The sequence below is a fragment of the Phoxinus phoxinus genome (genome assembly GCF_949152265.1).
Source record: "Phoxinus phoxinus genome assembly, chromosome: 24".
In the NCBI taxonomy this organism is placed as follows: Eukaryota; Metazoa; Chordata; class Actinopteri; order Cypriniformes; family Leuciscidae; genus Phoxinus; species Phoxinus phoxinus.
Window position 1 is genome coordinate 25,779,176 of NC_136899.1, and position 23,959 is coordinate 25,803,134.

The 23,959-nt window shown below is 41.1% G+C and overlaps 1 protein-coding gene across 2 annotated transcripts; it reads right to left on the reverse strand.

Moving 5' to 3' along the window:
- Positions 1-6,729: 6,729 nt before the first annotated feature.
- Positions 6,730-23,918, reverse strand: med1l (mediator complex subunit 1-like). 2 transcript variants are annotated; one of them, XM_079601959.1, is made up of 17 exons: positions 23,676-23,918; positions 23,186-23,286; positions 21,499-21,574; positions 21,346-21,400; positions 19,201-19,333; positions 18,866-18,894; positions 18,711-18,782; positions 18,558-18,632; positions 18,400-18,476; positions 18,254-18,319; positions 17,112-17,223; positions 14,839-14,963; positions 13,238-13,341; positions 12,824-13,022; positions 12,624-12,725; positions 8,483-8,585; positions 6,730-7,435 (listed from the first exon to the last, which is right to left on the reverse strand). In XM_079601959.1, the coding sequence occupies exons 1-17, from the start codon at positions 23,695-23,697 to the stop codon at positions 7,126-7,128; spliced, it is 1,761 nt and encodes a 586-aa protein (XP_079458085.1). In that variant the 5' UTR covers positions 23,698-23,918; the 3' UTR covers positions 6,730-7,125. The 2 variants fall into 2 exon arrangements, with proteins under 2 accessions (XP_079458085.1, XP_079458086.1); XM_079601960.1 differs by lacking the exon at positions 12,624-12,725 and having other exon boundaries at positions 7,028-7,435.
- Between the last annotated feature and the right edge of the window lie 41 nt (positions 23,919-23,959).

Consider the following 23,959-nt stretch of genomic DNA (forward strand, 5'->3'; position numbering starts at 1 on the left):
CCAGGGCTCCAGGGTTGATGCCACAGATTTTCAGGGTCCCCTTGAGGTGGTCCGTGTAGCGACGCTTCTGACCCCCGGGTCTCCTGTTGGCTGCGGATATCTGCCCATAGAGGATCTGCCGGGGTAGGCGGTGGGAGGGCATGCGGATAACATGTCCAACCCATCACAGTTGCCGCCTAGCCAGGGTTGTCTCCATGCTGCTGGAGTTGGTGCGCTGTAGGATGTCCGTGTGGGGGATTTTATCTTTCCATGTGACACCTGGTATGCGCGGGAGGCATCTGATGTGAAAGCCAGTGTTGTAGTACTCGAGACTCGTTCTCGGACTCGGTCTCGAGACCATATTATAATGGTTTTGGTCTTGTCATGGACTCGTGTGCATTCAGACTTGGTATTGACTCGTACTCGAACATATTAGGACTTTGACTTATTCCCGAGTCCACTCGAGTCCAATTCAAAATATTTCATGATTATTACTGTATTTTAATATTTATTTAAATTTATGTTTGTTTGACACGTCCAATGATTGGTGATTTTCTTGTGCGCAACTGCGCATGACTCGAGACTAACGTTAACGCAAAGGCAGCAGGACTCATATCATGAGCCTCTAGCTCAACTATGTCTGCTACATCATCCATTATTCAGTTTGCCTATAAGAGCCACAAAGAGATATGCAATAAGACTCCGAAAAAGAATTCTGAAACATGTAAATTCTGCGTACATCAATTAAAGAAGCAAAGGGAGCAACTTCCAATTTCCAATCTCATGTGGAGTGAAAACACAAAGAAAGGTAAGATTAAGAACTCATAATTTCTATTATGCATAAAATTTCAGCATTTTGAGAGATAATGCTTAGTTAGTTCAGTGTACAAGTCTGAAAGGGACAATTGTTTTCATCCCGCGCCCCTGCCATGTGCTCTCCCACACCCGTGACCCGCCTGCTCTCGCTTCTGTTTTACGCTGTGTCCACCTGCCATCCGCCTGTAGTGATCCCGCTTTCCAGAAAGTCACATACTACATTTGTCTCAACTGTGTTATTTTAATATGTACTGTTTACAACGTAGGATAAAAGCGTCACAGAGAAAACCAAATCTCGTGACTCTTGTGCACGTCCTCCGTAACTAAAACGTTAATCAGATTGAGGTCTCTGGTTTCGGTCTCGACTCGGACTCGACATACTCTGAACTCGGTCCTGACTCGGACTCGAGTGAGCTGATCTCGACTACAACACTGGTGAAAGCCCTCGAGACACCGAATATGCCTGCGGTAGGGAGTCCAAGCTTCTGCACCACAGCAGGGTGGAAACGCAGACAGCCTTGTAGACGGCCGCTTTGGTGAAGGTACGGAGATCTTTATTAACGCAGACTCGAGATCGAAGTCTACCAAAGGCAGAGGAGGCGAGGTTTATGCATGCCTGGATCTCGTTGTCTATGAGGCAGGGGTTAGGATGCTTCCGAGGTAGCAGAAGTGCTGAACAACCTTTACTGGTGTGCCATGGATGTAGAATTCAGGGGGTGTAGGGGTGGGGAGCACGGTCTGTGCAATGATCTCGGCCTTTTGGATGTTGACTTGTAGGCTACAAGCTTGGTACACTGTGCATTCTACATCCAGTGTGTGCTGCATTGCGGTAGCACTGTAGGCTACGAGGGCACAGTCATCAGCGTATTGCAGTTCGTGAATTGTGGTGGTGGTGGTCTTGGTGATGGCTTGCAGGCGGCGGAGGTTAAAGAGGTTCCCGTACAGATGAAACTGTAGGCAAACACCCTCGTCGGGGCTGAGGGAAGAGGCTGAAGATCACTGGAGCCAGTACACACCCCTGCTTCACTCCTACCTGCACAGGACGGAGGTTAAGCTCGATCGCAGTTCCAACCCGTCCACACAACGACCATCCCGCTTGTGCCGTCTCCGTGCAGGGCTCAGTCTGATCCAAGACCTGCCTCCCTCACATTTACCCCGTCATACAGACTCTATCTTCACAGCTTCACTCCAGAATCCAGTTTCCAGTGGCAGGAGTTCACTCTGGACAACCAGAGTTGCAGGGGGCTGCCAGTGTTAGGGTTCTGTCACTTCGTTCTGGGTTATTCTGGTTGGTGACAGAGCTTGTTTGCTCCCTATGTAGTCTCCCTGTGTTTGCAGTCCAGTGCTGGTTCGTTGTCCATGTTTCCTGTTCTTGCCTGAGACCTCTCTTGTTTTCCCCCACGGGGTAGTTTTTGTTTGTAGTTTTGGCATTTCCTTTTATTTACTTAATAAACATCCTTATTTTCCGCACTTGTATCCTCGCTTCACTTTTGACCATTCTGTGACAGCCAGGTCTCGGCCTGTTGAGCCTGCCTCTCGGTGTGCCTTGTCTTGAGGAGATGAGATGCTCACGGAAGACGACCCACAGAGCGGTGGAGGCAGCAGTAGTTGTATAGTTGATGGCGGACTGCACTCGCCATGTCGAGGAGTATCATTGGCAGAGTTTTTGCAGCGGATCTAGTGATGCCACTAGTCCCTCCATACCTGCTAGTCCTCCTCTGTTGGTCCACGGCTACTTATTCGACTGGGGATCACCTTATTTCATAGCTTACCTTTATATCTGAAGGGTTGTCCTGTCAGCAGGCATATCACCCTGTAGCCCAAGACTGGTTGCCCACTGAAGCTAAGCGGGGCTGAGCCTGGTTAGTACTTGGATGGGAGACTCCTGAGAAAAGGTGGTAGAGGTGTTAGTGAGGCCAGTAGGGGGCGCTCACCCTGTGGTCTGTGTGGGTCCTAACGCCCCAGTGTAGTGACAGGGACACTATACTGACAAAGAGCGCCGTCCTTCGGATGAGACGTTAAACCGAGGTCCTGACTCTCTGTGGTCACAAAAAAATCCCAGGATGTCTTTCGAAAGAGTAGGGGTGTAACCCCGGCGTCCTGGCCAAATTTGCCCAGTGGCCCCTGTCCATCATGGCCTCCTAATCATCCCCATACACTGATTGGCTTCATCTCTGTCTCCTCTCCACCAGTAAGCCGGTGTGTGGTGGGCGTTCTGGCGCAATATGGCTGCCGTCGCATCATCCAGGTGGAGCTGCACATTGGTGGTGGTTGAGGAGATCCCCCCTTCTATGTTAAGCGCTTTGAGTGCCGAGAAAAGCCATATATAAATGTAATGAATTTTAATTAAATTATTGTCCATTATCCGCCACCTATGGACGTGGTTGGTAGCAGTCAGCTCAGCCCCAACCACACACACACACACACACACACACACACAGCTCCTGCTCGATTGACTCCATCACTCACTCACTTCAGAGTCTCAGACTGAAGCTTGACGGTCAGCACTCGAGGTTATAGGATCGGACAGATGAAAAGCCTGGAGGTTTGCGCAGCACAACATTCAGACAAATCCCCCGACTAAATCCTGGAAGCTGCCGTCACACCAGTAACCATCGTCTTCAGAGTGACCAGTGAACAGTTCCTTCACTCTGACACTGGTACGGACGGCAGGGAAACTGCAGATTAAATCTTGGAAGCCGCCATCAAACCAGTAGTCATCATCTTCAGGTTCACTGCCAGTGATATGCTGAGAAGTCTGATCTAAAGAGGCGAATCATTAATATTCATGAGTAAATTCACAAATGGCAGCACGCAACACCAATAAAAATGTGAGGTAGCCTAATAAATAGCAATTTCTTTCTAAATGCAATGCATGAAAATATTCAATGAAAGTGTATCACATAATGCCCATGTATAAAGTCTCATACCACATTTTGTGCTAAATAACAAGACTTATGAATTGAAAATCATGCACATATCTCCAAGTGAGTGAACTTCTAACATATATTTTATTGGACCAGTAACTGTAATGGGATCTTGATAATTTTACAGGGAAATGCATGTCAGAATCGTCCTGGATATGTAAAACATAGACAGTGCTGTTGTTTTTCTTTATTTTCTATCATTTAGTGATTTTAATGAACCACACAAAGGCTGTTTAGATTTAAGAAGTTTCTAAAAAGTGCATCTCGTGTAACAATAAGCATGAAAATAAAAATTAGTTATTTATTCATTCAACCTCACTCCAGCCAGGTGACTTGCTTGTGCATGTAATGTTATACGGTAACACTTAAGTCATACAGACTTTGACTATGTACATTCTCCCAAAAACATACAAATAAGTGTGTGTGTTCTTGTGATTTACCATCAGTCCTCCTCGCAGTTGGTCCAACAGCCTCCTCTTTATCACCCTGACCTGAGCTGCTCTTCTGGAATATTTTTCCAGCTTTCCAAAGTAAGGAGAGACACTTTCTCTTTTTGCTCTCCTTGACTTTCCCCCATGCTTTCCCCCCACCTACTGTTTGTGGATGATGCGTTTCCTCTGTACTAGTGTCTGGTTGTTGTTGTAGTGTACAGTCCTGTAAACTGATCACACTGACACAGTCACTCGCACAACAACATGAAATTCGCTGTCCCATTTTTAAAGTATGAACTGAACTGCAGAAGAGGCAAAGTGATGCAGAATGAGCAAATCGAGTCTTTATATACAAAAAACACATACGCGGAAGCCACGCCCACAGACTGAAATCACGAGCAGCCGTGACGTCACAGTGGGTACTTTTTAGAACGTGACGTCGTGATTTCGGTCTGTGGGCGTGGCTTCCGCGTATGTGTTTTTTTACAGTGCCGTTGAAAAACATTATTAAACGGCTCTGGGAGTTTACTGTGTTTTTAAGAGGAGCAGTCGACAGATTTATTCGGGAAACCAATGCGTTATCATCCATTGTCGTGTTTCACGTCCTTTCCAGGTAAGAATGGCCTCAGATTCGAGGTGAATCTAGCATTAGGCTAATTAAAACACGTCATTCCGTCATCGCGAGCACGTGTACACTGATTAAAAACAAGATACTCTTTGTTGTAAAAGTGCTACAATCGCGTTAATACTATCTAGTAATTAAATATAGTTTGTTTATTCATTGAATGTCACACAAAAACATGAATACTGTCAAATAACTTATTGTCATAGTTGTTTTTAAGTTCTGTATTGCCCTACTGCCAAACAGTAAGTTCATGTGTCCAGATATATGAACATGGTACAATACAGTAATGCAGCTGTCAAACGTAATAAGTGTTACTGTATTTGCTTTTAATACTAAACAAATGTGACCACTTACAGTAGTATAGGAGTTTGTCAAGCAGAAGGTCTCTGACATGCATCACTCCATACGGTTTCATGTTAATAAAGAAAAATTAGCCACTACACATTTTGTTCCCAAATGTCCTTGAATTTTAATCTCACCACAGATGTAACATTTGGATACTGAATAATGTACTGGTTGTGTGCCTGTATTAACTAAACTTTGGATGGTCTGCATGTGCTTCACATTATCATGCGGAAAATGTATGTATGGCGTTTTTTTGCACTTGGGGATTTAATTTATGGCCAGACTCATTTTCAAACCAAAAACAAGAACATGCATGATTTTTTCTTAAATATATGCCAGTGCAACTTTGTTGTCTTGTTTCCTCAGCAGGGATTGAGACATTTTACAGGACATTACAATACTAATACTGAAGATTATTTCCGTCACAGAATTATAAAAAAAAGTAATCGCGACTTTTCCCCTCACAACTCGAAAAAATAAAAATGAACTCAGAGTTGCGAGATAAAATCCGAAATTACCTTTTTTTAAGTTTACTTTTTCCTGTGGTGGTAAGAAAAATTGCACACAAAAAAAGTGCCATTACCCTTTATATTTTTTAAATCCTGTGGCAGAAACAAGCTTCCATAAATATCTATGGCAGTCTTCATTTCTTTAATTTTAAATTCAAATGTTAAACCATAGAGCTTTTAATTGGTCAGAAAACTGCAGGAAGACCCTAAAGCTCCTCTTTTTCTCATTACAAATTTGAGAAGATGGTTAGCACATGTTGTATATTCAAATCCACAATCTTTACTTGCATTTTCTGCTTGGCAAGTGTTCATTTCAGACCCTTGCTGAAATACTACATGTGTCCCGTACACAGCCACTAACAATACGACCAGGAACAGCTTTGATTTCTTATTCAGACCTTAATTCATATTCTATAAGCTCTTATTCTTTTCTCCCCTGTTGTGATGTACTGTATATCCCAGTGAAAAGGCTTTTGGCTTTTTTCAACATTTTGAAATGTTGGGCAGGAATTGATTGGATGGTTGTGGTTTGCTATTGGCTGATCTCATGTGAGTGACAGGTTATAGCCCCGCCCTCATCATCAGAGAAGAGAAGAGATGCTGCAAGAGGAACTTATTCTGATTCAAGATTACCAGGAACAGGAATTAAAAATAATGATATGCACAGGAAAATCCCGTATGATAAATACTGCAATATTCCACAAAAAAAGAAAAAATAGTAAATTTTGATTTTATGGTGACTTTAAAGGGGGGTATAATGCCTTTTTACAAGATGTAAAATAAGTCTCTGATGTCCCCAGTGTGTGTGTGAAGTTTTAGCTCAAAATACCCCACAGATAATTTTATATATCATGTTAAAATTTTCACTTTTTGAGGGTGAGCAAAAACGCAGTTTTGTCTGTCCCTTTAAATGCAAATGAGCTGCTGCTCCCGGCACAGGAGGCAGAGCTTCAAGAGCGTGTGTCCTTTTACCTCACACACACATGCACTGAACATTTCAAAAACTTTTAGCCTTTTATGTTCAAACCGGAGTCAGACAATTATGGAGAGACTCAAGAAGAAGTGACAACATGTAGAAGAACAGGACATTTCTGAATGGTTAGTTGATGAATTTATGTAGATTATGTGTAGTTATCTTCTAGTCATTGATTAGCATATTCTGTCATGATAATCTATAAATCGTGTTCTGGGGGCGGGGTTTATGTAAATTCTAGGGTTGGTGATGTCACTAACGGGAGGAATGTCGTGTAGTTCCTTCCAGCCGTTTGTTGTAGTCCTTAAAAAGCGATTTCTTTAAAAGCAAATATCTCCCTTTGCTCTGAACTTTGAGCGTTGTAACTTTGCAGATGTTGTTTATGATCAAACAGCAACATTACACACTAACTACAGCTAGAAAAGTGCAATCATAATCAACCACCCCTTTAAAATAAAGGCTTTATTTAAGATTTGTCTAAAATGGAAAACTCTTAAAATATTCTCTAGTAAAATCACTCCTATAGGAGCTCTGCTGGAAGTCCACTGGTCACCCAGTGTGGATACACAGCCAGAGAAGCACACGGGGAAGGGTTAGCAACTGCGTCTGTATTAGCATTATCAGCCACTGGGGAAGAAACAGACATGAGATAGTAGCCAGGAGAAGAGGAGGCCGTTCTCGGCTCCTGAACGGCCTCATGGGAGACGGAGGCAGGTTCACACGATGTGATCTCCATCGCAGTGCTGAGCTCTGGGTCGGGTACGGGTCGGCTCGTCTGGCTGGACACTTTCTTGCGTATGGCCCTCATTGTGATGGGGATGGACATGCATCTGGGGGAGAAACAAAACAAAAAGAGGGTGAATGAGGATTCAAAACATTTTATTTCCAGGGATAAGGCTCGCTTTAAAACACATTTTTTGTTTTAGACGTCATGAAATCTGAGACTACTACACCCTTACACGTAGGTGAGAGCAATCAAACTAGCCCAAATATTTAGTAAACATGGCAGATCTGGAGGATGTGAAGAATAAGAGTTCTGGAAAGCAGCTCATTTTGCTGAAAATAAATAGTTTCCCCCAAAAGATTATTCTGTCATCAAACCAATGAGACTTTGTTCATCTTCAAAACGCAAATAAAGAGATTGTTAATTAATCTTAAGATTTCTGTCCCTCATGCATCAAGCAAACTCGTATGAGCTTTATTACCCGGTGTCGTGCAAGCGGCCCATAAGTTAATAACTAATGATCTTTGCATCGGAAGTGAATCAAAACTAACTTTAGCTGGACTATAACTTTACTCTAGAGCTGCTGTAAAGCCTAAACACTGTTACTGTAATCTCCTGTTATCACTGTAAAGCTGATTTGAAAGCGTCTATATTGTTCAAACTAAAAGTGCAATATAAATAAAGGCGACTTGACCTGATCATTTCTGATGTGCTCCATTTATGTGCATTTGTCAATGATTATATGTGCAGACAATTGTAAAATAAATCCGTTCGTCATAAAACACAATGATCGGGTCTTATCAGAAATGGGTATTAAACCGGTCTACTCGTATGCATTTTGTTACGGACTTTTTGAAACATCAATGTTTTGGTGGAATGGACTTTCAATAGAGGGACAGAAATCTCTCAGGTTTCATTAAAAATATCTTAATTTGCATTTCAAAGATGAACAGAAGTCTTATGAATTTGGAACGAGGGCAAGTAACCTGGTGGCAATTTTCATTTTTGGGTGAACTATCCCTTTAAGGATTGAGTATGGTTAACAATACAACGTTTTTCACATTTGTTTTAACAGTTTCTAAATGCAAAATGACATCACTGTAATTACTGAGCATGTGGCGTGTGGATGCGAACAGCAAAATGTTGCACGTACCGCATAAGGACTCGGGATATGTAGTCATCCAATTTATGATCCACAAAGTCGGGCATCAGAAGTCTGCAGCTCATCTGATGAGAGTCCTCCGCCGTCACCTCGACTAGTGCAGAAAACACGACATGTTCAACACTATACATACTGATCGCTCCACAGGGTGTGTTAAAGACAAGCTTTCAATGTTGTTTATGTGTCTATGTGGTGTCTTTAATACGAATTTACACCTGGTTTGTCTCAAAGCATAAGTGGACAGCATTGCTGAGTATTTTCTGCTTAAAACTGCAGTGAACCAAAGACAGTCTCAAAAACACGGTTTGAAATCGCTGGTGTTTCTGACGTCAAACACTACCTTGTAACTAGGGATGCACCGAATATTCGGCCACCGAAGATTTGGCCGAAAGACTTCGATCACCGAAACACGGCCGAAATGAATTAGTTGGCTTGCGGTGGTTGCGCCTGAGATCATTCACCGTGCGTCCACAATAAAGCTGCCTCTTTTTCATGGCTTGTTGCGCTTACGGTCAAATACACACAAAGACATTGTCACAACGTTTGTCTTGCCGCGTATTCACATAAACACATCGGTTATGTCCGTGCTGTCAACAGTAACGCACGCAATAAATATTTTTAACGCTTTAAACTGAAAAACAAATGCAATCAACGCAGCATCCGTTTTTTCCCCCGTCATACTTTGGCTAGAGTTACATTATATAATCATGATGTTCTTCATGCAAATGCTTTTAAACATGCAAGCGCAAAAAGACAAAAGAGAGCGCTGTCTGTGAATGTCCTCCTGACACGCACGCGCACACACACACACACACACACACACACACACACACACACAACACACACAACACACACACACACACAACACACACACACACACACACACACACACACACACACACACACACACACACACACACACACACACACACACACACACACACACACACACACACACACACACACACACACACACACACACACACACACACACACACACACACACACACACACACACACACACACACACACACACACACACACACACACACACACACACACACACACTAGAGGATGGATACCCGACCCGAGCCCGACGGGACCCGCCGGTACCCGACGGGCCGGGTTCGGACAGATATTTAGAAATGATGTTCGGGTTCGGGTCGGGCTCGGTCACATCAGCGCGATAAGGCATTGAACATTTTAAATTTAAAACAGGTTATTATGTAGGTAGCCAATGTGCCTGATGCTTTCACTTGATGCAAACGATCGTTTTTGTGATTAAAATACATGTAAAATATTAACATAACATCTGTCTTCCTGTGTGCGGACATTTGTTTATGTAGCCGTGACAACGAAACACGTGCATAATGTGCGCGCGCCTGTGTCAAGAACGCTTGTTGCTCCGCGCGCTGATGCGCTCATTCTGTTGACATTTCCGATTGACTTCCTACAGTTGCTTAATAAAAGTGGGCTTTCCACACAAACAAACGTACAATTGTCATTAGTATAAGAAAAAAATGGGATTTTAACTGCCGGTCTCGGGTCGGGCTCGGACATAAATATCTTATTGCCTGTCGGGCTCGGGTCGGGTTCGGTTACTGCTCTGTCGGACGCGGGCCGGGCTCGGACAGAAAAATTCGGCCCGATCCGCACTCTAACACACACACACACACACACACACACACACACACACACACACACACACACGCACACGCCAGAATCGACTTATCTTTCGTGCTTAACAAATAATAACACAGTTATGCCAAAATGAGCGTTTTGTTGAGTATCCTCATGAGAGCAGTCTTAAATTAGTTAAAGCTGCAGTCCGTCGTTTTTCCTCTTTGTCGCCATCTCTGTTCGAAATCTGCAATTGCAGTTATTCGCGGAATTATTAACTGTGCGTGGGTAGTAAATCGGCATGAAACAGCGCGGATGAACACAATGTATTGAGGCTGCCGCGTCGCTGTGGATACTGTACTGTCATCAGCAATCTCAGAGTATACTTTTTGAAAGTGTCAACATTAGAATTTTCATCGAAAAATGTCATCTGAACAAGTAAGTAACATTCACTTTTGTTCTGACCAAATTCGGGGGGTGGGGGGAAGCATTGCAGTAGCTATATCATGCTGATTAAATCTAACGATTGCTTATATCACGTCAAAACGTGAAAAATATATTTTTTCTGAAGTCCGAAGTCTTTGGGTTTTACAACTGGTGAATCTCCAGTTGTCACTGGTGATTGTCGCTTTAAACTTTCGGGATCCGCCATACCAAGTGCTAAGCTAAATCTCCACCATCATCCACACACGCTATAATAGCCGACTAGCCGGGACTCCTTCTCTATGTGTACAGAAGTGACGTAATGACGCAAAGACATGCTCGAAATTCCCGCGGAAATCCACCAGTACCACTAGAATTAAAATCATTATTACAAGCTTACCGTTTTGAATCGAGGTAAGGCAAGCAGATCGTTTTGAACACTGTCTGGTTACGTTTTTTTTTTCAAAAATGTATTTTTTGATATTTTTAAACCCAAAAAAGTGCCGGACTGCAGCTTTAAGTAAAGTCTTAAATTAACGTTGAGAGTTGAGAGTAAATGGGACGCGTGTGAGATCCACATGTGCAGCAGTGACAGCAGAATCACAGATGTCGTCATTCTAGTGTTTAAATATTTATTATCCACTTTGCACATCTGCAATTATTGGTGCATTTGTTGTTGTTAAAGTTCTAGAGTTAACATATGGACTATGGCTTTGTTTTTTGATACAACAATATTTTCTCTGTAGGCCTTCAACATAGTGTATCTTTAAGCAGTTGCACTTGTTCTGAATGCACTTTCTTGTAGTAGTCCTAGTCCTACAGAGAAAATGTTTAAATGCACGACCTAAATGTACTTTGTTTTTATGAGAACATTTAATTTTAAAACCTTTCTGCAGGCCAGTAGGCCTGTACATTATTATTTACTGTACACATGAGTGGGGTCAAGTTAAACATTTTAGTTTGAATTTTATACTGTGCATTGTTGCAATGAGCTAAATAAATATTTTCATAATTTGTAATTGATTTTTTCTTTGAAACTTTAATATTAATTTATGCACTGCCTTGATTTTAGTAAAGTTAGTACACAAGTCATAGCCATAAATGCAATGGTACTAATAATTGGCATAATTTATTTCAGTGTTTCGGTTTTCGGCCTTGGTTTCCTCTTTTTCGGCTTTCGGTTTCGGCCAAGAATTTATTTCGGTGCATCCCTACTTGTAACCAATCAGATCAACGTGTGATCGTCAACCAGTAGATCTCTGAGTGAGTGAGTGGAGGCAGGGCTCATTTGCATATTCATAGAACCGCGTATACTAAATGAGGCAAGGGTGTCGAGTTACATTCAAGCGGTTTTAAGGCACGAAGAAAAAAACTTTTAAATATGTAATTTTGGTGATCAAACATGAATTTTAAGGGATAAAATGATTGCCTACAGGGGGACTTTAAGGGAATTAATTTAATGCTAATTGAACTGTTTTGCTTCTCTTAATGTCAGGCCCTGTTTACACGAGAACGCTCGCGGGTGAAAACGTAAAAATATTTTATCGGATGTGCCTTTCATTTACACGGCGACAACGTTTTTGGGGCTTAAAAACGCTCCACCATCGCGTTCCCGTCTAAAGGGTAAAAACGCAAAAGTCTGCTAGACAGTGAAGGCACCGATCTGCTCTCGTCCCGTACGCGTTTACGTCACAGGCATGCGCCAGTACAGGAAAATAACAAAACATTATCAAACTAAAATATAGCATTAATTTCATTGACAAAAAATAAATAAAAAATCTGTCATTTTTGAGCGACAAGAAGAGCAGCGAGGGTTAAAGCCGCAGCTTTACCGTATTAAACATGACAAACTGTGTCAGCGTCTCTTTCACTTTCAGTGCTCCACATCGCCACCTAGCCGCCTGGAGTGCACACTACATCCAATCTCACACACTTTTGTCACCATATGCACACAGATTTCCCCCCATAACGCTCGTCTAAACGCAGAATAAAAAAGGATAACGCAGCGACACTTTTGCATTTTCTCTTCAGATCGTTTCCAGATGTGTTCCAATTTTTTTTCACGCCAGATGTGTGTAAGGGTGCTTACGAACAGCCAGGTGGTTGCTATCGTCAAGGCTGAATGTAACAGAGAGGCAGTGGTCGGACTCTGGAAGGACCTCGCATCTCAGGTCGAACTGTGAGCCAGCATCTACAGTATATGAAAAATGAGAATCTTAAATTACGCAAATGAGTGTGAGATGGCTAGGAGAACGTATGCATGCATGAATGAGTTGCATTAGTAATAACCCATGTGATGGCTGTGGTCACTGAGACAGCTCTCCAGTAGCACATTGATGGCCGACTGATGGCGGAGGACGTTTAGCAAGGCAGGGACGTGGCCGGGGTGACAGAAGGGGACTGTGTGAATTAAGGCTCCTTTCCATGATTCGCGGCCCCATTCGGCCCCGGGGAACACATAACTGTGGTACTCAGAGGCGGGCAATGGCTGAAAAATGTGAAAGACGACAACCAAGGAAAATAAAACAGAGCAAATCAATGAAGCCGTCCCAAAATAAACACTCTTCTAGCAGCAAAGAATGACGAGTACAAGTCAATGCAAATAACGCTCTGCAACAGTAGCCAGTAATGGACAAAACAACAGTTCTGAGTATGCAATGAAGAGTTATCATCATGGCTAACAGCTGTTTATGTGAAGTGTACCACAACACACTGAATCCCATCTGTCCAGGAGATGTGGGAGCGCTGCTTGATGAGAAGCTGAGGCAGAGGCTCCACCTGCAGGGGTTTCTCAGACATAACCCCATCTGAGTGACGCAGGGAGACTGGTTACTTGGCAAAGCGTGTTCAAAAACAATGCATTTCTTATACAGGGTTCCCACACATGGGTAAACTTCAAATTCAAGGACATTTCAAGGTCCAATATCCTCAAATTCAAGGACTTAAGGAGAACTCCGGGCAATGTTTAAGTTAATCTTGATCGTTACACCTTTGTGAGTTCTGTCTATAGAAAAAAACCCGAACCGGATTAGTGTTTGCAACACGGAGCCGCTACCGCTAATGCCCAGAGCTCACTCTGCTAACGGCAGTTATGGGGCATATTCATAAAGAGTGTGTGTGCCTCTTAACAGACACAACATGCAATTAAAATGTCTGTCCAACATGAACAGGGTCTTTACACGACAACAAGATGCGTTTAGCAACTTATCCATTGTTTAAATTCACCTAAATAGTGTTTTAGACGGCTAGCTGTCTAAAACACTAGCTGGCTAGCTGGAAAAGGTAAATAGGGAAGTGTGCAGGTGGAGGAGCGTCGTGTGTGTGTGAAGAGTGATGATCGGAGTTGCTCACAAATGAAGAAGAAATGGTTCGTAACGTAACTATGGAGAATATAGAAGATTTTGAACACATGGAAGAGGCTTTTGAGTTTGATGGTCGCCCTTATTTATTCGAACCCGAGTATACAGACGAAGAACTAGCCTCACACTCTTCAGTCAACAATACCTTTTCCGGCAACACCGGGAGTTCCCACGGGACTTCAGCGCGAGACTACAGCTAGCCGTCTAAAACACTATTGAGGTGAATTTAAACAATGGCTAAGTTGCTAAACGCATCTTGTTGTCATGTAAGGACCCTGTTCATGTTGGACAGACATTTTAATTGCATGTTGTGTCTGTTAAGAGGCACAGACACACTCTTTATGAATATGCCCCATAACTGCCGTTAGCGGAGTGAGCTCTGGGCATTAGCGGTAGCAGCTCCGTGTTGCAAACACCAATCCGGTTCGGGTTTTTTTCTATAGACAGAACTCACAAAGGTGTAACGATCAAGATTAACTTAAACATTGCCCGGAGTTCTCCTTTAATGTGGTGAGGGGACACATTTCAAGAGAGAGCAAGGTTACATCGTTTAGCCTATTTTTGCAATGTTTTACGGTGTGTCTGAAACGTTGAGGTAGGCTATCGTCGTAGCAGTTTCGTGCACATGTGAATGTCATGGCAACGTTTAACACAAAGTAACGTGTAAATACGCGTGTAACTAAAGCAAATCAAGCAAGCTAGTGCGCATAGGCCACGAAGTGTTGGCGAAATAACACATTAGCGGACCAGAGGGGAATAATAATTTTTTTTCCAGAAAACTTCTTGCACAGAATAAATTCAAGGGTCTGTTATCTATGCATGTTTACTTTCAAAAACTTTCCAGGGCCTTGAATTAATTTTTTCAGATTCTCAAACTTTGAAGGATTTCAAGGACCCGTGGGAACCCTGCTTACAGAACAGATCTCAGTGTGGTTTGTAACGCACCTGTGATCGTGCCCATGTTCTCGATGAAGGAACTAAGCATGGGTAACGGTGGCTGTAGTTTGAGAAGAAAGGTGGCAGGGAGTAATTCTGAGCAGGAGTCGGTGAGCGGCTGGAACACTGGAAACCTAAAGCATAGACAGATAAAGACGGATCCATTTCGGCTGATATCAAGAAAAATCAATCTCGCATCATTCACTCTTCTCTCTATAGAGCTAAACTAGAGTTAAAGGGATCTGGGAAAGGCCGGTTTACACCTGGTCACTGCATGCGAATCCGTTAGCTATCCGATCGTGAAAACACCAGGGCCCAGATTTACTAACGGCTCCAACCCAACGCCTCTTTTGGCGTTATTGCACATGCATTTGTAGGAGTTTCCCTTTCAGACGGAGAGAGTATTTAAATGAATCATGCAAGGTGATTTACTAAGGTTTGCACTAGTCAATTTACGTGTATTTGCACCATTTATCACCCAAAATAAGCAGACGCTAATGCGCTGCTCTTGTTAGACTGCGTTGGCCATTATGGAAATGATCCGGTTGCATCGGTTTTCTTTCATTTGTGCGTCGTCAGTAGATCAGGCGCACTTTCCACTCCCATCTGAGCTTTTTTGGTTTTGCGCTTTCATGCTAATTTGTGATTTAGTAAATCTGGCATAAATGCCCTCCAAAACATTTTTGAGACTTGGTTTGAGTGATCCGATTGAAATCCAATTTAAATTGGATCACTCAAACCAGTTTAGAAGGGGGTTTGAGATGCCCACCAAACGAAACTGGATAAGTGCAAATGCATCCATTTATGTTAATTTTAGCAAATTCATTTTAATATTTTTAGCAAGCCGACGGGAAAACTGCAGCAAATGAAACAAAGTTTGCCGTCACAGACGCTCAACACACAATCATCTTCATTAACAGACTCAGAGCTGTGAAGAGTACCTGAAAACCATACTAGAGCAAGTACAGATACCTTACAGCAAAGATTTCTCCTTTACAAGTTACATGTCAATATGACAGAGTAAAAGTCTTAGAGCATCTGATTTTAACAGTACTTCAGGATTTTACTCATACTGAACGTAGGCTCAAAGATGCACTAGTCCTCGACACCTAAGAGACACGCTAGTGAAAATAAGAACATTGATTTGTAACATGAGATATGTTTTTTTTCTAAAATCAAAATAAAACTAAACACCTAAATATTGCAATAAATAAAAGGCCAACACAACAGCCTCTTAAACGTCTACAAACTCAAGTCTTAGTTAAGCTCAAGTGCACAAAAAGGCCATAAGTAAACCATTATCCTTCAAAAAGGTCTCATCAATTAAGTGGTTAAATAAAATAATGTCAAGTAAAACTAAATAGTCAAAGTCTATGACCTCCTCTCCTAAATCAAACCCCTGCGATGTGATCTTGAAAATAGCTGACAATGTCATATGTTGCTTTCATTGATGTGAATTTCCATGTTGTGTGGGAACTGAAGATTGTATTTATACTGGTTTTGTGGAGACACATTTGTGTGGCCAAGTGTCAACATCAGATCATAAAACACGCATGAAGTGACCAGGTGTAAACCGGCCCGACTACAGCCTCGCCATTGCCTTGGCAGAGTCCACTTGAACCTGCAACCTTTGTGTGAAAGGGTTAGTTCACCCAAAACTGTAAACTCTGTCAGTAATGACTCTCCCTCATGTTGTTCCCCGTGAGACTTTCCTTCATCTTCGAAACACAAATTAAGATATTTGTGATTAAATCTGAGCGCTGTCTCACTCCTCCAGAGGCTTCTATTGTAATTGAAACTTGCCGGCAGAAAGTCAGTAAAGACAATGTTTAAAATAGTCCAAGTGACGACAGCGGCTCAACCATAAGTTTATCAAGCGACGAGAACACTTTTTGTGCACAAAAAACAACAAAAATAACGACTTCTTTCCTCTGGCCCACACAGAAGAAAATCAATAGTTGAATAAAGTTGTTTTTTTTGCGCACAAAAAGTATTCTCGTCGCTTGATAAACTTATGGTTGAGCCACTGTCGTCACTTGGACTATTTTAACGATGTCTTTGAAACTTGTCGACCCAGAAAGTTATTAATTACAATAGTGAGCCTATGGAGGAGTGATTTAAATAAAAAATATCTTCATTTGTGTTCCGAAGACTTACGGGGAACAACATGAGGGAGAGTCATTACTGACAGAGTTTACGGTTTTGGGTGAACTAACCCTTTAATACTTCCTAACATGATCTGTGGTGCTGCCGGGTCTTCTGATCAACCCTCCAGTTCTCACCCGAGAGAGTCGACCTGCGGTGGAGAAGAGATCAGCGACTCGATCTGCAGTCTGTGTGAGCCGTCACTGTTTCCCACCATTACCAGAGCCATCCGGCCACTACCAACATCACCTAGATATCCAACACCACACGAGCACAGCGCTTACACACCGGATCAGGAGAGCAGCATGGACATCACTTCATACTTCAAACATTACATTAATACTGATGCTACTTGATATTTTATATCAATACATGTTAGAGATGCACAATATATCGGCCACCATTTTGGTATCGGCCGATATGTTAATTTTTAATGTTATCGGCCCGATGAGAAAATTTGGCCGATATATTAAAGCTTATAAATAATGGATTATTTCCTTCAGCTGAGACGCCTCAGATGCACAATGTTCACCAATAAGGGTTTGAATTGCTTGAAATAACTTAAAAAAGGAAAATACAGTAAAGCCCAACATGTGCAAGTCTGTCATATACGCTACATAACATTATAATGAGAACATTATAATCGTGTGCTTGGGACATGGCTGTTAATGATGACTTTTGTAATCAGGATCTCAAAAATTATATAAAAATTTGGATTTCGGTTTATCGGTCAATATATCGGTTATTGGCTTCCAAGTAGGGCTGTAAACGATTAATCGCGATTAATCGAATCCAAAATAAAAGTTTGTGTTTACATAATATATATGTGTGTGTGTGTGTGTGTATATAATTATTTTGTATATATAAATACACACACATGCATGTATATATTTGAGAATTATTTGCATTTCTATACTGCATATATATTTGTATATGATTTATATTATATATATATAAATTATTTAATTAGAACTATTTTATATATAAAAAACAAATTTTTCTTAAATGTATACATGCATGTGTGTGTATTTATATATACAAAATAATTATACACAACACACATATATTATGTAAACACACTTTTATTTTAGATTCGATTAATCGCGATTAATCATTTACAGCCCTACTTTCAAACAAAGAATTATCAGTTATCGGCCAAAATTTTCATATCGGTGCATCCCTAATAATAATGAATGATATTAGAATATAAGCTACTTTGAAAAATGAATAAATACTATAACAGTGTATAAATAATATTAAAAGTTCCATGTTTTAATACCTGTGTCCGACAACCCCATGAGAACATCTAATGGACTTATGTAGTACTCGACTGTCGTTGGAGTTCCTGTGAGGAAGGTGGCGTGAAGAACGCTTTAATATTTCTGATAAAACATGTTGATCCGACACAGTTTTCCCCTCGCGTACCGTCTCTGGCCGGCTGGACGTTCCCAATCCTGCCGTTCATAATGAGGTCAACGTGAAGGTCACTCTCTCTCAAAGATCTACGAGTATAAGAGACACGGTTCATCACTTTATACGATGATACTCATCTTGAAACACGTGTTAGCGCTAGTTTCCCTCACCTTGGTAAATGGGATATTTTGAAGAGATCAGTTTCCAGGTGCCGAAGAGCGGAGTAGACTTTAGCCTTGACGTCGCTGCCAGAACACACTCATCATAATTAGAGAAATATAAAAAAATGGTATAAATACTCATCAGATACCAGAGGGCAATACCGGTCTCCTTGGATGTTGTAAAAGGAGACAAGATCATCCAACTTTACAGAGAACTCTTGAAATTTCTTCATCCTGTGGGAATACGAGAACCATTTTTACTCCCACTCTAAAAAGGATATATTTATTACATTGAAATAAAGAATATTTATATTTACCTTAACAACTGAAGGAGTGATGGACTGGACTAAAAACAAACAAACATAAAAAAAACAACACATTATGGCCTAAAGCTTATGAAAACCTTTTCACAATATTCTAATTTTGAATTTGCGGTTTGCATAAGCTGTGAGCCATAATCATCACAATTATAACAAATAAAGGCTTGAAATATCTCACTTTGAGTCTATATACTATATTAGTTTCACCTTTTAAGTTGAATTACTGAAATAAATGAACTTTTGCACAATATTCTAATTTTTCCAGTTTCACCGGTATATTAATAAACCAAAAAAACAAACAAAAAAACACATTTCTGGGCCGTTTGTCTCACCACCGGAGCTTCTCCGCGATGGGCCGCCCGCACATCTTCCACTCGTCCGCCCGGCAGCAGAAGCACCTCGATGTAAAACAGGTCTGCGGTCAGATAGCACACGGTCTCTGTGGGGCTCAGATGCGACCCCAATCTACACACACCAGGAGTTAGTCAACGCTGAAGAAGAGCCAGCTGCATACGAGTTAAGGAAGTGACAGCAATGAAATATGATAGTGATCCAAGACAATATTGACACAGTATTACATTGGGAGGCATGCAAACAAAGACGATTATGCCGATGCAGTCTGAAAAACAACTTCATTTGAACAATCAATTAATACGGGTGTATGTTCTACGTCGATATGTAGTGAACATGACTGTATTCAAACAGGTTTTCCAGAATAATCCCTCTTTCTGCCATTGGTTGTACATGAGTGGGCAATCTGATGATTTTACATCGTGATAGATCCTGAAGACGTCAAAGGTCTACTTTTCAAATATCTTTTATGTCATCGTAATAATGTTAAAGTCATAAATGTAAAATGTTAAAGTCCCCCGTAGTCAATTTTATCCCTTAAAACTCATCTTTGATCACATTACTACATTTACAAGCGTTTTTTTCCTTGAGCTTGAATGTAACTCGACACCCTTGCCTCATTTAGTATACGCGGCTCTATGAATATGCAAATGAGCCCCGCCTCCACTCACTCAGAGATCCACTGGTTGACGATCACACGTTGATCTGATTGGTTACAAGGTAGTGTGTGACGTCAGAAACACCAGCGATTTCAAACCGTGTGTTTGAGACTGTCTTTGGTTCACTGCAGTTTTAAGCAGAAAATACTCAGCAATGCTGTCCACTTATGAACTTACACATGGTTTGTCTTAAAGCAGATTAAAAACACCACATTAAAAGCTTGTCTTTCACCACAGGAGACTTTAAAACACAGCAATGACTGTCTACGAGACGGCTGTGCTGACAGGACGAATTACTCCATGTGAGTTTCATGCGTGGCAATGCGTTTAAAAAACAATTTAACAGCAGTAGGGCTGTATGATGAATCACATTTTAATTTCGGCTCCTAACAATTATGAAAACTTCATTATCAATCTTTTCCTTTACAGCGGTGTGCTTTCGCCCCTCCTTAAAAGCCAAAACTTAACGTCCACATCAGTTCTGTAACGTGACTGTTGTAAAAAGCAGTCTACTCCGGGACAAGCTTTATTTTAAAAAGAGATATTAAAAATGCATTAAACTGCTAAAGAAACTGATCCCAGAGACTTCAGGCACGCACCTAAACGGTCAAATATAAAATATAAAAAAGTCAAAATGTCCATCTTGGTGAGGATTTACATAAAGCCTGTTCGCTGCTCGACTGAACAACTTTAGTCGCTTTAACGAGAATCAATATACCGGTGAAACTGGAAAAATGTGAATATGGTGCAAAAGTTCATTTATTTCAGTAATTCAACTTAAACGGTGAAACTAATATATTATATAGACTCATTACATGCAAAGTGAGATATTTCAAGCCTCTATTTGTAATAATTTTGATTATTATGAAGCTTACAGCTTATGAAAACCCCAAATTCAAAATTTGAATATTGTGAAAAGGTTTTCATAAGCTGTAAGCCATAATCATCAAAATTATAACAAATAAAGGCTTGAAATATCTCACTTTCCATGTATTGAGTCTATTTAATATACAAGTTTCACCTTTAAGTTGAATTACTGAAATAAATGAACTTTTGCACCATATTCTAATTTTCCCAGTTTCACCTGCAAATGTAATTCATACAGTGAAGACTACGGAGTGTTTTCAAGTATAACTCAGGTTTTTAATGACTATTTTGACAACGGATTGTTTCTAGCAATACAGTTTTAAATTGTGCAAATAGATAAAAGTCCATAGGCTTATTCCAGTCTGTATATTCTCGATAGTACATCTCAAAATTTGGAAGATCGCGATTCAGATCGTGGATTGTAATTGTTTGTTATAAGATCGTGATATTACATTTTGGGAAGATCGCCCACCCAGTTCACCAATAATACTGCCCTGAATTAGCAGCTTAAGAAAGCAATATTTCCCCTGCAAATGATCTGATGTTAATGCATATAAATGTAAGCTGAGTGCAATATGTCCATGTAGGAAAAGTTCGAACCCTCTTTGTTTGGCAATCATCTCTAGTCTGGACACCATGCCCGTCAAGGAGGACGCTACGGACAAAACACACAAACAACCAAGAAACTATAAGAGACATATACATTTTAATTATTAGCTGAACTATAACGGTGAAATTCAAGGGCATCCTCACCGTTGAGCGCCTCATTGATCTTCTCAAGACATTTTGTGATTGGCTCAGAAACTCTCTTGTCTCCTCTGGTTTTATCCTACAACGAAAGATATTCCTCCTGCTAGTTTCACCACAGCGAAACTGAGAAACGTCGAAAAGCCCCGAGGAATGACCTTTCCAGACGAATATATAACCCCAAGTGTAGCATGCAGTGACTTTCCAACCAACAAATAGCATTATGCACCGTCCAGCTGCTCAGAGAAACACAGATTCATCATCTTTCTGGAGAGGGACCTGCAGTGCGCATATTATTTTGGCAATCCACAACAGTCTTAAGCTGCACATCTGGAATAGATTTGGAAGGTTGTGCGCACACACAATGGCAAACGTCTGAGGGCGATGCCTTAGAGACACACGTTTGGCTAATGCACAATAAATGACCCAACCTCGACCTCTTCTATATGATATCACCCTGCTTTAAAATGCATGTATATTAGAGAAAGTTACGTGACATGTAGCCAAGTATGGTGTCCCATTTCACCCATCCAAGTGCACACACACACACACGCACACACACACAGCAGCCATTTTTGCCGAGGCGCCCGGAGAGGGATTGGGGGTTCGGTGCTCAAGGGAACCTCAGTTGTGGGTAATGAGAGTGAGAAACACGGTTCATTCACTCCCCCATCTACATTACTGCTGGTTCTGAGACTCGAACTCACGGCCTTCCGGTTACGAGTCCGACTCTCTAACCATTAAATGTGCGGAAACTTGTTTCCATCACAGAATAAAAAATAAGAAAGGTAATTGTGACTTTCTCTCACAATTTGTGCTTTTTTTCTCAGAATTGTGAGTTTAAATCTCACAAATCGGACCTATTTTACTTTATCGCAGGGAGCTTGATTGACAGGTGATCTGACCAATCATACTTCGCCATCCGCCATTTTGTCGGACAAAGCGGTCAGGAGAGTTAGTAGATTAACATGGAGGATGTGAACTTGAGAAGCGGAGTGTACTGACGTCTTTCCGCGATTAAAACAACATTCCTTCTGATGTTCATTCATGTTTATTTGATGCTATAAATGAACTAGAAGGAAGAGATGATCGGTTCACGAGCGGCTTTAACTGAGGCGACACAGCGATCGGTCACACACATTAAAGAGCCACAAAACTGTATTTATTGTTTACATTTCTTTAAAAAAAAATTACCAAATTTGAAAGGTGAGACTTTGTTTAATATCAAAAGCAACCGAAAAGTAAGCTGGTCTGTGTCTGTCAGTCTCCTCTCTGCTCCACGATGTGTTTTTTACTGCGTGAGAACATGGTGTGTGTGTGTGAGAGCGGCGTAGCTTGTCGGACATAGCGACAGTAACTAAGGGGGTCGGGTCTTTGCGAATGGTCAAATTGCGAGTTTATAATCACACAATTCTAAGAAAAAAGTCAGAATTGAGAAAAATCTCAGAATTGGGAGTTTAAGCCTATATCTCCCAGTTCTGACGTTATAACTCGCAATTGCAAGTTCATATCACAATTGCGAGGGAAAAAAGTCAGAATTGTGAGATAAAAAAATAAAATAAATCCCAATTACCTTTTTTTTTAAATCATTATTATGTGGCAGAAACAAGCATCCATTGAAATGACATGGGAGTGAATAAATTACAAAATTGTCATTTTTGGATGTAGTATTTCTCAAAGGCAGTTTTCTTACCATGCATCTTCGGACCAGTTGCATGGTCTCATTCCAAGATTTATCCGCATATTTGGTCTTCAAGGCAGACATTAAAGTTTTGGTCTTCAGACTCGCAGGAGCTGAGGGCGACAGACCAGCGGTGGACAACGGGGTTTATTTAGTTCTTTAAAATTGTTGTTGTATATTTTATAACAATAATAAAAAACTCTTAAACCAGCCAAAGCCGTTTGTTTTCGGGTCTTTCAGCTTGTTTTTATTATTATTATTTATTTATTAAACATTTTATTGGTGTATAACCAACGTTATTTACAACAAATCCCAAGATACGCCCACTAATCATAAGACTAAAGTCTTTCAGGGAGTTTGGACACTTGCCAGCTGACCAAACTAAATAAATCTTTATTAATTTAAATAATCTTAAACCAACTATGACCAGCAAGGCAATTTATGCTGGTTTAATGTTTTTTTGTTTGTGTATTTTTTCAAAAATGATGAGAATTCACTTTACCACGTTCGCTCTTTGACTCCATTTCGGCCGAGACACTTGTTAATTGCGATTAGACTGCTGCTCAAGAGGTTTATCTCAAGATTAACAACACATAACGTCGAAGAAAGTGTAAACATAAACGTTTAACCTTCAAATAGACTTTCAACTAGTCTCTGCTAATTAAGTTCCCGCGCGAGACTCTAATCAGCGGCGCGTGCTACGTGAATCTAGAGCGGGGAGGGGGGATTGCGCGCTCACGCGCATGCGCAGACAGACGCTTCCCTGCATGGAAAACTGAAGCGGAT